Source organism: Fusarium falciforme, chromosome 9 (assembly GCF_026873545.1).
Source record: "Fusarium falciforme chromosome 9, complete sequence".
Taxonomy (NCBI): domain Eukaryota; kingdom Fungi; phylum Ascomycota; class Sordariomycetes; order Hypocreales; family Nectriaceae; genus Fusarium; species Fusarium falciforme.
Genome location: NC_070552.1, coordinates 3,004,240 through 3,016,645, shown reverse-complemented (window position 1 = coordinate 3,016,645; position 12,406 = coordinate 3,004,240). Strand labels below are relative to the sequence as shown.

The 12,406-nt window shown below is 52.5% G+C and overlaps 8 protein-coding genes across 8 annotated transcripts; 5 read left to right on the top strand and 3 right to left on the bottom strand.

Moving 5' to 3' along the window:
• Nucleotides 1–932: 932 nt before the first annotated feature.
• NCS54_01182800 (Hypothetical protein) lies at nt 933–1,309 on the top strand (the record flags this gene model as incomplete). Its single annotated transcript, XM_053157088.1, has 2 exons — nt 933–1,010; nt 1,064–1,309. 2 exons carry the CDS (start codon nt 933–935, stop codon nt 1,307–1,309), a joined length of 324 nt encoding a protein of 107 aa, XP_053013063.1.
• Nucleotides 1,310–2,368: 1,059 nt separating this feature from the next.
• NCS54_01182700 (Hypothetical protein) lies at nt 2,369–3,102 on the bottom strand (the record flags this gene model as incomplete). The annotated part of the gene is made up of 2 exons (XM_053157087.1): nt 2,369–2,583; nt 2,637–3,102. 2 exons carry the CDS (start codon nt 3,100–3,102, stop codon nt 2,369–2,371), a joined length of 681 nt encoding a protein of 226 aa, XP_053013062.1.
• Nucleotides 3,103–3,439: 337 nt separating this feature from the next.
• On the top strand, nt 3,440–5,039 carry NCS54_01182600 (Hypothetical protein; the record flags this gene model as incomplete). The annotated part of the gene is made up of 3 exons (XM_053157086.1): nt 3,440–3,682; nt 4,802–4,940; nt 4,993–5,039. 3 exons carry the CDS (start codon nt 3,440–3,442, stop codon nt 5,037–5,039), a joined length of 429 nt encoding a protein of 142 aa, XP_053013061.1.
• A 39-nt stretch (nt 5,040–5,078) lies between these two features.
• On the top strand, nt 5,079–5,588 carry NCS54_01182500 (Hypothetical protein; the record flags this gene model as incomplete). Its single annotated transcript, XM_053157085.1, has 1 exon — nt 5,079–5,588. One exon carries the CDS (start codon nt 5,079–5,081, stop codon nt 5,586–5,588), a length of 510 nt encoding a protein of 169 aa, XP_053013060.1.
• A 1,215-nt stretch (nt 5,589–6,803) lies between these two features.
• On the bottom strand, nt 6,804–7,670 carry NCS54_01182400 (Hypothetical protein; the record flags this gene model as incomplete). Its single annotated transcript, XM_053157084.1, has 1 exon — nt 6,804–7,670. One exon carries the CDS (start codon nt 7,668–7,670, stop codon nt 6,804–6,806), a length of 867 nt encoding a protein of 288 aa, XP_053013059.1.
• Nucleotides 7,671–8,657: 987 nt separating this feature from the next.
• NCS54_01182300 (GTP-binding protein) lies at nt 8,658–9,784 on the top strand (the record flags this gene model as incomplete). The annotated part of the gene is made up of 2 exons (XM_053157083.1): nt 8,658–8,839; nt 8,887–9,784. The coding sequence occupies 2 exons, from the start codon at nt 8,658–8,660 to the stop codon at nt 9,782–9,784; spliced, it is 1,080 nt and encodes a 359-aa protein (XP_053013058.1).
• A 207-nt stretch (nt 9,785–9,991) lies between these two features.
• Nucleotides 9,992–11,279, bottom strand: NCS54_01182200 (Hypothetical protein; the record flags this gene model as incomplete). The annotated part of the gene is made up of 3 exons (XM_053157082.1): nt 9,992–10,727; nt 10,771–11,171; nt 11,217–11,279. 3 exons carry the CDS (start codon nt 11,277–11,279, stop codon nt 9,992–9,994), a joined length of 1,200 nt encoding a protein of 399 aa, XP_053013057.1.
• Nucleotides 11,280–11,729: 450 nt separating this feature from the next.
• Nucleotides 11,730–12,153, top strand: NCS54_01182100 (Mitochondrial import protein 1; the record flags this gene model as incomplete). The annotated part of the gene is made up of 2 exons (XM_053157081.1): nt 11,730–11,993; nt 12,043–12,153. 2 exons carry the CDS (start codon nt 11,730–11,732, stop codon nt 12,151–12,153), a joined length of 375 nt encoding a protein of 124 aa, XP_053013056.1.
• Between the last annotated feature and the right edge of the window lie 253 nt (nt 12,154–12,406).

Genomic DNA, 12,406 nt, shown 5'->3' with positions numbered 1-12,406 from the left:
GTTCTGGCGTTCATCAGCCACTTGGCCAACTGCTCCGAATACTCGCGATCATCCCCCCTGACCTAGGAGCCATAGGACACCTTCAACCGCATCTGCCACGATATTTCGGTCGAGCTGATGTGGCTCTGCGAGTGGCTCTATCCAGATCCTCGAAAATAGTGCTCAAACACCTCGACGACCGTGGCATACGCCCTGAGAGGTGACCCGGAAATCTGCGGAAGACCCAAGACAGCGGCGGCCTGCAATTGACCAACATATCTCAGGTTACATCCATTCTCTACAAACGGGACTCTCTCATGCTCTTGAATTCAAGGTGGCTGGGCATAATGTGCTGAGGAAAACATCCAGAAGGACACCTTTGGCACCGCCGACAAAAGAAAAGGGGTAACTCCGCAATTGACAATCTTGGGAATACAAATCACGCACTGGCAATCCAAGATCATAATAGACACTGTTGATAGTGTTTTCATGCTCGTATTGATAGGACTTTGATTCAATATCAGCTGTGTGCTCCAGCCAAAGTAGGCCCGATGGTCATCTCGTTGGGCGTTCGCATTACAGTCCTTTCCGAGTTCACCTGGTCAATAGGTAGGCATCCAGCATTTGCCTGTAGCATAGAAACAGTAAGACTCTACTAATTCCCTAATGATACAAGAATTACAGGTCATTACCTACCTACGCTCTGATTGAATCTCAATTGGCGGCCCCTCGTTGTTCCCGTCTGGGCAGGCACGCGAGGCAGCACCTTCCCCCTCGCTTCGATCTTGCCAGTGCCCGGCAGCTGGCAACGCACCTTCCCGACCCAAAGCCTCGAGAAAAAATTCTCACCTTCCGTTGGATTCTAACATCTTCCCCGCATCTTCACAGCAGCAGCATCGCGATGTTTCCTCGAGAAAGTCACGGTCACGGAGGTCGATATTTTGGCCCCGCTTATGATCTCTACGGCCGAGGTGGAAGCTGTGATGGAGGATGGGGACGAGGACGTCGGGGAAGACGTCGAGGTGGACATGGTGCGGGATGGTAGGGAGGCAGAGGTGGCTTTCCAGCTGCTCAATCGGGGCAGAATCATGGCCAAGGCTATGGCCAGGAGGATTACGAGGATGGCAACAGAAGAAATTCGAGCCCTCTGGCTAGATCTGAGGTGTCGGATCTACGTGAGCAGCTCCGGGGCAAAGAAGAAGAGGTTGTGTCGCTGCGCCGTGCTTTGACAGAGAAGAATGAAGCCTTTCAGAGCAAAGTGGAGGAGCTTGAGTCGGTCAAGAGAGAGCTCGAGTCGGCGATACAGGCTAAGCTTGACCTGAGAAGCTAATCGTGTGAAATCGTCAGTCGTTTGAGATCTAAGCTGACTCTGGCTGAGGAGGCCGAGAGAGAGTTGAGGGCGGAGCTCCTGGCTGTGAAAGAGGCGGCGAGTGAAAAGGGTGCGAGAATCGAGGCCCTGCTGAAGGTGCTCAAGGAGCTTGGGGATGAAGTTCGTCAGTAAGGAGCACATGAAAGCCCTTGACGCTATTTCAAGACGGAAAGAGTTGTTTCGGTTCGTTGAAGATGATGGGTTCAGCGTCAGAACCGTGTGTGGGCGCCAACCTGATCGAAGCCAAACCCAGGAGAAGGCTTGCTGCCTGGCGCACGGTGGTGTTGTGTCGTGCCGGCTGGTGATGGTAGCGGCTATTGACTCGGCAAGACGCCTTCGTTTCTTGGATAGAACTGGCTAGATGTAGTTAACGGACGCCCCAAAAAACCATGGAAAGCTCCAGGACGAGCTAATCGGGGCGCTATACAAGCTTGGCATGGAACAGAGTGAGGTACATACAAGGCCGAAGATCGTTTCATAGTATGTTTGTCTGAACAAAACACATACGACATGCCAAAAGGCACGTTGGCAAGGGCTGAGCTTTCTGGAAACGGAGCATAGAGTGATAAGCACCATTCACACCTAGAGAGATGAATAGTATTGACAAGGTGACTTGTGCACAATTCGACCCGTGGTTAGCCCTCAGGCTGCCAGGTTAAATACCATGAAGTTATGTTCTCTCTGAATGAGGGTCCTGTCGCGTATTCATAGAAGGATATGTGCGAGGCGTGGTTCATCGACTCTAGCTGTTCTATGGCAAACGCGATAAGCTCACCTACAGGAGATACTCCTGCCAAGATCGATCAAGTACCTAGTATAAGCCCTCTGCCGATATCCCCAGTACTACCAGAGGTTCCGATCCAGAGTTCCAATCCCAGCCTTGATTCTGTTCTCGCTCCCATCATCTCCAATGTCGAGCACCACCTTTTGTTCCAAAAACACGAGAGGCAATGCATACACCCCGTTCGGTAGGACCGCTGAGTGGCCCCGGGGGCTGCTGAGACTCTCGTTTCGATTATTTCAGCGTGTGCGCTTCGAAGGAATCCCAAACATGGAACCAGTACTGCTGATGGACTGGGTGTCCTCAGCAGGAATGGACCCAAGCACGGAACGAGGACTGTCGACGGCCCGGGTGCTCTTGGCCGGAATAGATCCAAACACGGAATGAGTACTGTCAATGGACCCGGTGTCCTTGGCGGGAGTCGAGGTTGCGTCTTTATCGGGGCGTTTGGCAACTGTGAACCCCCTGTCAGTGAATCTGGGAGGCACATTGGGTAGAGCAACTTACGAAGGGCCTGAAAGATCGCTTCCTCAAGGTCTGACCAGCCATCAGTGGCCTCTTCAGAACGAGGAGTGATCATAGAAGACCAGTCAATGTTCTTGACATCGACAAACTGAGTGTCCGCCTTTGGAGCCACACTAAACATGACACCTCCGACAGGAGCCGAAGGATTCATGTCCCGGACTTGACGATACGCCTGAAGAGCAGTATCCTCGCTGTCGACCCTAAAGCAAATGGTGCTCTTCGCCTCGGCAAGCTTGGTGTAGATGTTGAGCTGTCTTCCTCCCCCGCTGCTGTCACTGTGCACCGAGAGGCCGGGGGCCTTGTTGCTGTCGGTGATCTTGACGGTCTGAAGGGCCATGCTGTCGACCATGACCAAGTCATTTCGGTGTCTATGGCTGCTTTCTCGGTATGCTCTGGGCGGTCCAGAAGGGCCTTGACGCCAGGAGACTTGACGCTTGGATTGCGACATGCTGGGTGATACCAGGGGGTGATTCCACGGGATGGTGAGCAGAAGGAACTTGGAAGAACCAAATTATGGCACAAGAGTAAGGCTAGGTGATTCAAAATCCAAGGCTGTTGATTTTGGAGGAAGTTTTTCTTGCAACTGGCAAACAGCTGGCAGCCCGCTTTGAGTCGTGTTGCCTCAGGTAGCCCTACCAACCGAACACTGCCAAACAGAAATACTTGTCTGATTCACAGACACTCAAGCCCTTTCAATTTCCACCTTCTTTGATAAAAAGATCAAACCTCCGCAAAGCAAAGCAAAACAACACAATCAACCACCCTCTCTCGCCTCTGTACCAACCATGTCGCGAATACAGCAACGAAGCAGCCTCTCGAGAGCGCTCGAAACTCTATCGGGCCTGGCTACCCGTATACACTGCGTCGAAGACAAAGATTTTGATGCGGAGCTTGTCGCTTTCCTGGTCCCACACCTTAATGACGACAACGCCCGCCGCCGCCTCCTCTCTTTCCTCGACCACAACAACGGCATGTGGGCTTGTTTAGCCTCGATATGCGCTGAAGGATACGGGGTCCGCAAGGGAACAGTTGGAGGGTGTGACTGTCCCCATCATGGGAACCCTCGGGCGATTGTGTGTGTCGTCGTTGAGCATGGCATACGAAAGTTGAGGTTTAAGCGTATCCATATGCCGAGATGATTGTTTCCGGGGCTAGGAACATCGGTGTGGATTGTTTACGACAGGTATGAGATCCGCGTTTACATTCTCTCCGAGCCAACTAACATGTCACAGTCCATTATCGGCCAAGGCACCAACTCCATGGCACCAACTCCCATCGATGAGAATCTGTGTGGGCGATACGAAGATCCATGGCTCCGGCCTGGGGGAAGCGGCGGAGCTGGGTCAGAGAGTCAAAGACATGAACCGGGTTGAGGGTAGCAGAACTTTCTACAATTAGGAGAATACGAATGCTTTGGCTCCCATCATGGGCATTGAGCTTGCAAAAGTGACTTCCATCAGATGCCGAAACTGGCACTTACTGCAGGTACATTGTCAGCGTCTCCTATTGATCTGTTCTAGCCTTAGTTTCATTCCCCTTTCCTACCGAAACTCATCTACCTAACTATTAAACCCCCATATAAAGGCTTCCTGTGCGCTTCTGAATATGATACGCCGTCCTCGCGCTCTGAAATATCCCCAGTGACAGGCCCTTACGCTGATATCAACTTGAAGGGGAGAACAGTCAACAAATGCCAAAAAGCGATTATTCAGGTCTAAACCTCTCGGCTTTAAGTGGTTTTTTTTCCCTATAAATGCAGTGGCAGACAGCTAGCAATACAGAGCCATCTTATGGGTAGTTATTGCCTCAGGTAGCCCTAACAGTCGAGCACTATCAAAGGAAGGTGCTTACTTCTCTGATTCACAATCACTCGCGTTTTTAACCTTACATCTTCGAGAAAAACTAATCAATAACAATAATAACACCATCATTAAATCGCAACTCCCATCGCATCAACCATATCATTAGGAGAAGCACCGCCGGCCAACCCGGCACCTAGCTGACCTAGAGGTATCCCCCGTCACCGAGAGTGGGAGTCATTCAAGGATCAGAAATAAAAGCGGTTTCCCTTGCGCTGGTTAGGCGATAATCCGACTATAGAGGGGAGGCGCGTCTATATAGAAGCCTACCTTGACTGGATGATCTAGGGCTCTGGTGAGGACAAGCAACGCGTCGAAAAGAAAGCCGAGGAGGACGCTGTCAATAAGTTCACCCAGGAGGGCAAGACTAAGGTGAAGACTGCCGTCTTCGAATGGGCTGTTGACCGCAGCTACTGGTACATATGGTGTAAGTTTAAGCCTCACCAAAAGGACATTCCCTGCTGACAATACTTGTCTAGTCGATCCCGTCTCTTCGATCATAGACTACTCGCCCCTGTACCCTTAGGGGAGGCTAGAAGAGGATCCCAATGAACCATGCTCCGAGATGTTTGCCAAGATTTTGGCCAAGCGCCGCAACAAGGAGCAGGAGAAGCAGCGCCAGCAGCAGCAGCCTCGGGGCTTTAAGCGACAACAATCCGGCTCTGCTGATGAGCCCCAGAGCAGGCAACTCGAGGCCCCAGCTGCGGAACGAGGCACATCATCGCAACCCCTTGATCTGATCTCAGACATGCTTGTTCAAATACCCGTCTGTGACGATGGGGGGTCAGACTCTGACATGGTTGGCTTCTTGCTCCCTCATCTCGCGAATCCTGAGTCCCGCCAACGGCTCCGTCACTTCTTTGAGGAAGCCGACTGGGATTGGCATTACTGTCTGCCATCCATCCTCAATGTGGGACTCAGCAGGAGCGCTCGCGATGGTGGCCGCCGTTGCCGTTGCTCTTACCATAGGAACCCTCAACGCCTTATAAAGGTGAAGATCATCGGTGGTGACGAACAGCGGGCTCTCTCCTTCCAGGTTGCCTATGAACGCCCCTCCTCTTCGCACGATTGGTGAGGCCTATACAGGTTGCTGCCATGCCATATCAGACGCTTAGCATTGCTAGAGCACCTGAAGGGCATCTATCTTGCATTTTCTCGAACCTTGCCTTCACGAGCACCGTGGGTGGCGATGAGTTCATTGTTCTTCATTTGCCTAAGGGCATTGGAGTGCAAAGTCTGTGACCTGCCTCAGGGCATCAAAGTTCACTTGCCTCAGGGCAAAAGTCCAATGTTTTTTGCTTGCCTAAGGGCATTTGCACAAGCGGACGCATACGTACATGGGAGCTAATTTGCCTTGCACTAATTGGGACAAAGGAGACCCCGAAAGGGAACTCCATCCTGACCAACGAGTCACCCCAGAGCTCGGCGACTGCTTGATTTACCGTATTGCCTCGTTTTTTGCGCCACTTGGCGGCAAATGAACAGGCGAAGATTCGTGTCATGGCTAACCTGAACCTTTCATAGGTAGTTTGAGGAGATCATTCTAACATCAACCTCACGAGAAGCCAGGATGACACTCGCTGGCGCATCAACATCGATCCTCCTTTGGAGCGGTACGAGAGAGATATACCAACGAGCCGAATGAGCTAAGATGTTACTTTAGGTCACCTAAGAAGACAAAATCGCCGAGGATGTCCTTTACTCTGCCAGTGACGCCCTCATTGGTGTCAAGGGCAGCTATCAGGCTGTCTGTCAGCCACCGAAACACCTGGAGAGGCAAGCAGCCAGCGACCATTAGACCGATCACGACGGGTATGAGAACCGTCTTTTTAATCTCTTCCAGTTGGCTAACATGTCACAGTCGGACGCATGCTGGGGCACAAGGAATCAATTCAGCCTTCCAATGATGAAACTCCTAGGAGCGACCTGAGGAAGACACGAACGAGGCATACTGCGAGGCATTGACCCAGACTTTGAGCCAGCTCCATAACAAGGAGTAGGAGAAGCAGCGGTAATGCAAGAACCCCAGAGCAGCATTGCAGGCGACTTGAGGCCCAACCTGAAGAAGAGAACGCGCTTGTGCTCGCCATGGGTCGGATATTGACTCATGATTGACCTGCGTTACCAGTAGACATAACCCTATTGCTGTACTTGATTCCTCTAGGAAGCCCTCTTGGACGATTGGTACTGCCTGGCATTCACCTGCCACGAGGGGCTTGGTATGGTACCCATCATTACATTCTGGAACGAACTAACAAATCACACACAAACGAACACCAAGCACAAGGAATCAATCCACCTCCCCGATGATGAAACTCCCCGGAATAAGAGTAACAGAATGCTCTCCCGTCTTCTCCCTCGTCCTATTCACCAGCCCAGCACAACTCTCGTCCTTCCTCTCCGGCTCCTTCCTCTGCGGCGCTCTTATCTTGGAAGGGTTACACAAGCCGATCGGCGGCGCGGCTGCGAGATTCTTGATGGTCAACTCAGGTCCGGGATCCGGAAACCTCACATCCTCCGAATCCTCCGTCGTGCACCCGTTTCCGATATTCGCGACAAACATACGCGGTCGGTCGAAGAAGCCAATCTCGTCTGCTCCGCTGTGCAGGGTCGTCACTGAGGCGCAGTTCATGTACATCTCGCGGTTGCCGAGCTTGTTGAACCACGTCCATGCGAAGAGCGCGCGTTCCGTTAAGGGAACGTCGGCGGGGACTCGGAAGGGGAGAGTGTTGTTGCCAGACGTGGCAGGGCAGCTACCGATGTAGCTGTGAAGGACATAAAAGGTATTTCCCCCGTCCACAGACAACGAAACCTGACATGAACCACCCTGAGAAACCCCGCCGGTGAAGCTCATCCTGTATGACTTGCCTCCCTGCATCTTTATCACAGGTTCTCCCAAGGATGTAGAAAGCTGAAGATGGTATCCCTTACAGGGGAAGTCGGAGCCATCCTTGCGGAGAGGGTTGGTCATGCTGTAGTCAATGTTGCGGCCAGTGGTGTATGGGTTGAACTCGGATCTCAGAGGAGGGGGATTGGACATTTGCATGTGGCCAGAAGTGCTAGCCACCAAGAAGGATAGGCCAGAAGCCAGAGTGGTGATGCGCATGGTGATGGTCTTCCAGACGGTGTTCAATGTGGTAAGCTGAGAATTCTCCATGGTATGAGGCCGCCTCTATCCTGGAGTTGGTCTTGAAGGCCGCTCTTTATACCCATCCCCAGGACGTCTAGTCATCCAAGCAAGCAGGCAGTCACGGTAGGTTGGCGTTGCTCATCAGTCAATCCGTCACTTGGTACTATGATGGCCGCCACTCATCACTCAATCTGTCGGCAAGACTCAAACCACGAGAGACGCTTTCATGGTCAATATGAGCAGCAAAAAGGATGCATTGTTGTCAACAGCAAGAGTCATGTCTTGACTCAACGTAACAAATGGCAAAAAAAGCAAAAGAGAAGGATGTTTGGTGGAATCAAACCACCTCTGATGGACGAACAGGGAATCGAACCCTGGACCACTCCCAGATGATTCGGACGAATTATGCTAAGGGAGTATTATACCACTAAACCATTCGCCCGGTTATTGTTGAATGTTCAGCTGCAAATGAGGTATATTCAGGTGGGCTGAGTTTGTGGGCTAGGGTTGGGTCTAGATGTCACTGGCGCCAAGGGTCGAAGGTGGGTATGATCATGGGTCCATATGAGCCAGTATCTGGAACGCAAAGGTAAGCAATAAAGAATGATTTGCTGGGATAGGCGCAGGAGATTTGCTATAAACATCACAGAGATGAAAGAGAGAAGTCATTGTGTTTCAATCTGCCACGAGGCGTTGAGTCAATGCGTGGATTACATAAGGTGAGACCTTGATCATGACAATACCCAAGACACGGTATTCATGATCTGACTGATTTAACCAATACCCCTCTTCCCGTGCTATTCAGAGTCAAAGACAGAGTCAAAGATCCTTCAAACAGTCCCAAACATCATTGTTTCTCTTGATACCCAATCCACAGCCAAGCTCTTCCGATCCCGGGGGTGGACCCAGCCACGCGCTAAGCCCCACACGCCACAAGCTACCCTTCCCTTCCAACGTAGCTATCTCCCCCCCTCCTCCAACACCATCACCAAAAAACTCACGAGACAAGACGACATGGCCTCATACATCGAGAACCCCCTCTCGGAGGCGGCTACACAGCCAGCACCAGAGATCCTCGGAGAGGTCAAGAAGCCAAAGAAGAAGAAGGTCCTCCTAATGGGAAAGTCTGGCTCTGGAAAGTCGAGCATGAGGAGCATCATCTTTAGCAACTACATTGCCCGAGACACACGTCGGCTGTGAGTCCCCCTCCTCGTCACACATAGCCCCGTCTAATGTATGGCAGCGGCGCAACCATCGATATAGACCTCTCCCACGTCAAGTTCCTCGGAAACCTCACCCTCAACCTCTGGGACTGTGGTGGCCAGGAAGCGTTCATGGAAAACTACCTCTCGCAGCAGCGCGTCCACGTCTTTTCCAACGTCGGCGTCCTCATCTACGTCTTCGACATTGAGTCGCGTGACGTCGACCGCGATTTAGCAACATACGTGTCCATCCTTTCCGCTCTTCTGCAGTATTCGCCCGCCGCAAAGATATACATCCTCATACACAAGATGGACCTCGTGGTGCCGTCGGCGAGAGAGCAAGTCTACGATGAGCGCATTCGTGTTGTTCGGCAGAAAACATTCGAGTACGCAAACTCGGTCGGTATCGCTCCGTCTTCGGTCGAGCTCACGCCATTTGCAACATCCATTTGGGATCAGAGTTTATACAAGGCTTGGGCATCCATCATCCACGATCTCGTGCCGAACCTCGCCGTTATCGAGCGCAACCTCGCCAACCTAGGCCTCGCAATCGAAGCCGAAGAACTCCTCCTGTTCGAACGCACGTCCTTCCTCGCCGTATCATCCTGGACATCTCCCGAAGGCCAACGAAACCCCACCGAAGACCGTCTAGAGCGCATGTCCAACATCATGAAGCATTTCAAGCAGAGCATCTCCCGATTCACAGGAACACCCCGCAATGCAGAGCAGTTCATCAGGATGGAGCACAAGGCTGGTCCCAGATTCAGCCTCTTCATCCTCAAGTTCACGACAAACACATACCTCATGGTTGTGCTTCCACCAGGAGAAGCCCGGTTCAACGCGGCGATGCTCAACTGCCAGATTGCCATTGAGCATTTCAAATTCCTGGATGGTCCAATCACTCAGGCAGCTTCCAACGCAATCACTGCAGCTGCTTGATGACTTACGAATTATTTGGCGTCGGCGTTTAGATACCACTGTCATGACGGTGAGGGCGTTGGGTTTAGGATTCATGCTAGACTGGGGGTTTTGTCACATAAAAGCGCAATGCAATTGCCATTCTCTATTGGCCTGTCTAAGTCGTTGCCAGTTGAACTGGAGTAGCCGTAAATCTCAGTCATAACCCCAACGCCATCCCAATTATGCCTAAGCCCACTTGACCACAGCGGTTCCGCCCTTCTTGAATTCGGGCATCTCTCCAAGGACGAGGCTGCGGTCGGTGTGGTCCTTGTTGGGAAAGGTCGTAGCCAGCACCCATGATCGAGTTCGAGTTTCGGGTGAAGCTCCCTGGACAAAGCCATAGACATCGTCAACGGTGTTGGTGGTGTTGAATCGAGCAGGCAGACGAGTGCCATCAGGCATCTGAATGCGAATCATGACAGTTGGTTGAGATTCGTCAATGGTAGGGCCAGTGTTGGAAGAGGAAGACGCCGCAGGGGCAGATGCAGGAGCAGGGGTAGTCTCTTCACCAGCACCAGGCACCACAGCTCCCAGTCGTCGTCCAGAGCCGCCAAAAGGCTTGTATTGCTTAGGCTGAGGCTGGTATGGCGTGTCATGCTGGTGAAGCTTGACGTCAACGGGTTGGTCGTGCTGAACGTTCATAAGGTGCAGGGGTGCTCGACCAGAGCGAATCATCTGCAGGTCAACCTGGTTAGCAGGGTCATCGAAGCGACGGAGCTCTCCATCGTCGATGCTGAACCCATCCTGCCAGATGTGGAGGACTCGCTCCTGAGGCTGGGCGTTGGAAGGTCGCGCTGGTCCGAGAGGATCGGGGATGCTTCGGCTTTCGACTCCGTCACCACCAAGAGTCATTCCGGTGCCGCGGAAGTGAGAGGGCTGAGATGGGCCGGACTCGTTTTCAGTGTCTGGGCGAGAGGCGTTGCTGCTCCTATTAGTCATGTTCAGGTCAAGGACACTCGACTTACGCTCTGGCCTTGGCGAGAATGTCGCTGATAATCTTTTTGGGACCCCCTTCCTGCTTGGGATCCTGAACAGCCAGACCCGACTTCTCGCCTCCAGCAAAGAGGTTACCACGTCCATCGTCGTCTTCATCATCCATGTCATCGTCATCGTCATCATGATCATGCTGATGCGATCCACCTCCAAGCGATCCCAGTGTCGCGATGCCCTTCTTCTTCTGCTGTGACACAGGCTTGCGTGTCTGGCTGCTGCTGCTGGCGGCCGCAGGAGCTGGTCGACCGTCAAGAGTTCGTGGTCCGGTGTAGTTGTCGGGAACTGGGTCGTTGGCATCGTCTTCGGCGTCACGGAACCAGGCGTTGCTAGCTTCGGCAATGTCCCAGTTGTGAGCTTCAAGATACTGCTTGGCCTGGAAAAGTCAGTTTCGTACTATTCACGGCATCGCTCTGCTGACCTCTTCTGTGCTTCCGCCGGTCAGGCCGACAAAGTCCACGATCTGGCTCTTGTGGTCTGCCATGTTGGTTGAGGCGGGGTATCTAGAGGAAGAGTGTCACGGACGGCGGTCGTTCAACGAATAAATCCCAAACCTCAAGGATTCACTCAGAAACAACACAAAGCTAGAAGGACAATGACAAAAGTTGTTTGCAAGATTGCTTGGAAGATGAAGGAAGCAGGCAGCTTGCCGCCTCGTCACCAAGCTCCATGTGGCTAAGCGGGCAAGCTCAATAGCGGCGGTGGCTGTGGTGGCTGATACCCCACCTTGACCCCACCGGAACAGCGATCCACCGACCCCGGTCACCTTACGTAAGGCTGGGGAAGCTGTTGGGATCGTCAACACCATCCTCGGCGTTAGCAGTTGTTAGCTTGACAACTCTGCCTGCGATCAGAGAAGCCCGAGTTTTGACAGTTCTAACGACATTCTTGGTGTCCAACCTCCCGCGACCACAACTTGCCTATATCCGCCGCCATGTCCGACGACCCTCATAACCACCTCGCCGAGTCCGGCATCACGGTACCCTCCGATAGCGAACTATACTCTGCCGGAGATGAGCTCTCCTCGCCGCCCTCATCAAATTCACCCGTTATCCTCTACAAGCCTCCTACAGTATGGTCGCTGGTACGAGGGGCCGCCATCAACCTGCTGCTACCATTCATCAACGGCATGATGCTGGGATTTGGAGAGCTGTTTGCGCATGAAGCTGCGTTTAGACTGGGATGGGGAGGCACCAAGGTGAGTCCTTGTATGCGCTCTGGATTCAACATAGTCACTAACAGCTCAGGTCTTTCCTCTATCCCGACGAAGAGCTCACCCCATCGGACCCGGCATCGAAGTCCGAGAAAGGTCATACAGCCCTCGTCCTTCACTGAACGACCTTGCGAGCTTGGAGTGAGGGGTTATCGACGGACCCAAAACAACCACAACTCACGGGCATACCCACATTCTATACGAATGATGGATGAATGCATTGGCATTTTGCGTAATTTGATACTACATAGACGGGACGGGGAACATGGAGCGCGGCGATCACGTTGCGGAAACAGGCGGCTCAAGATGTAAATACCACACGGCTCATGTAAGGCAGCTTCTCTGAAGACACTGTTATCACGACTACAAAAATGCATTCCCAACTTTGAACTGGGATT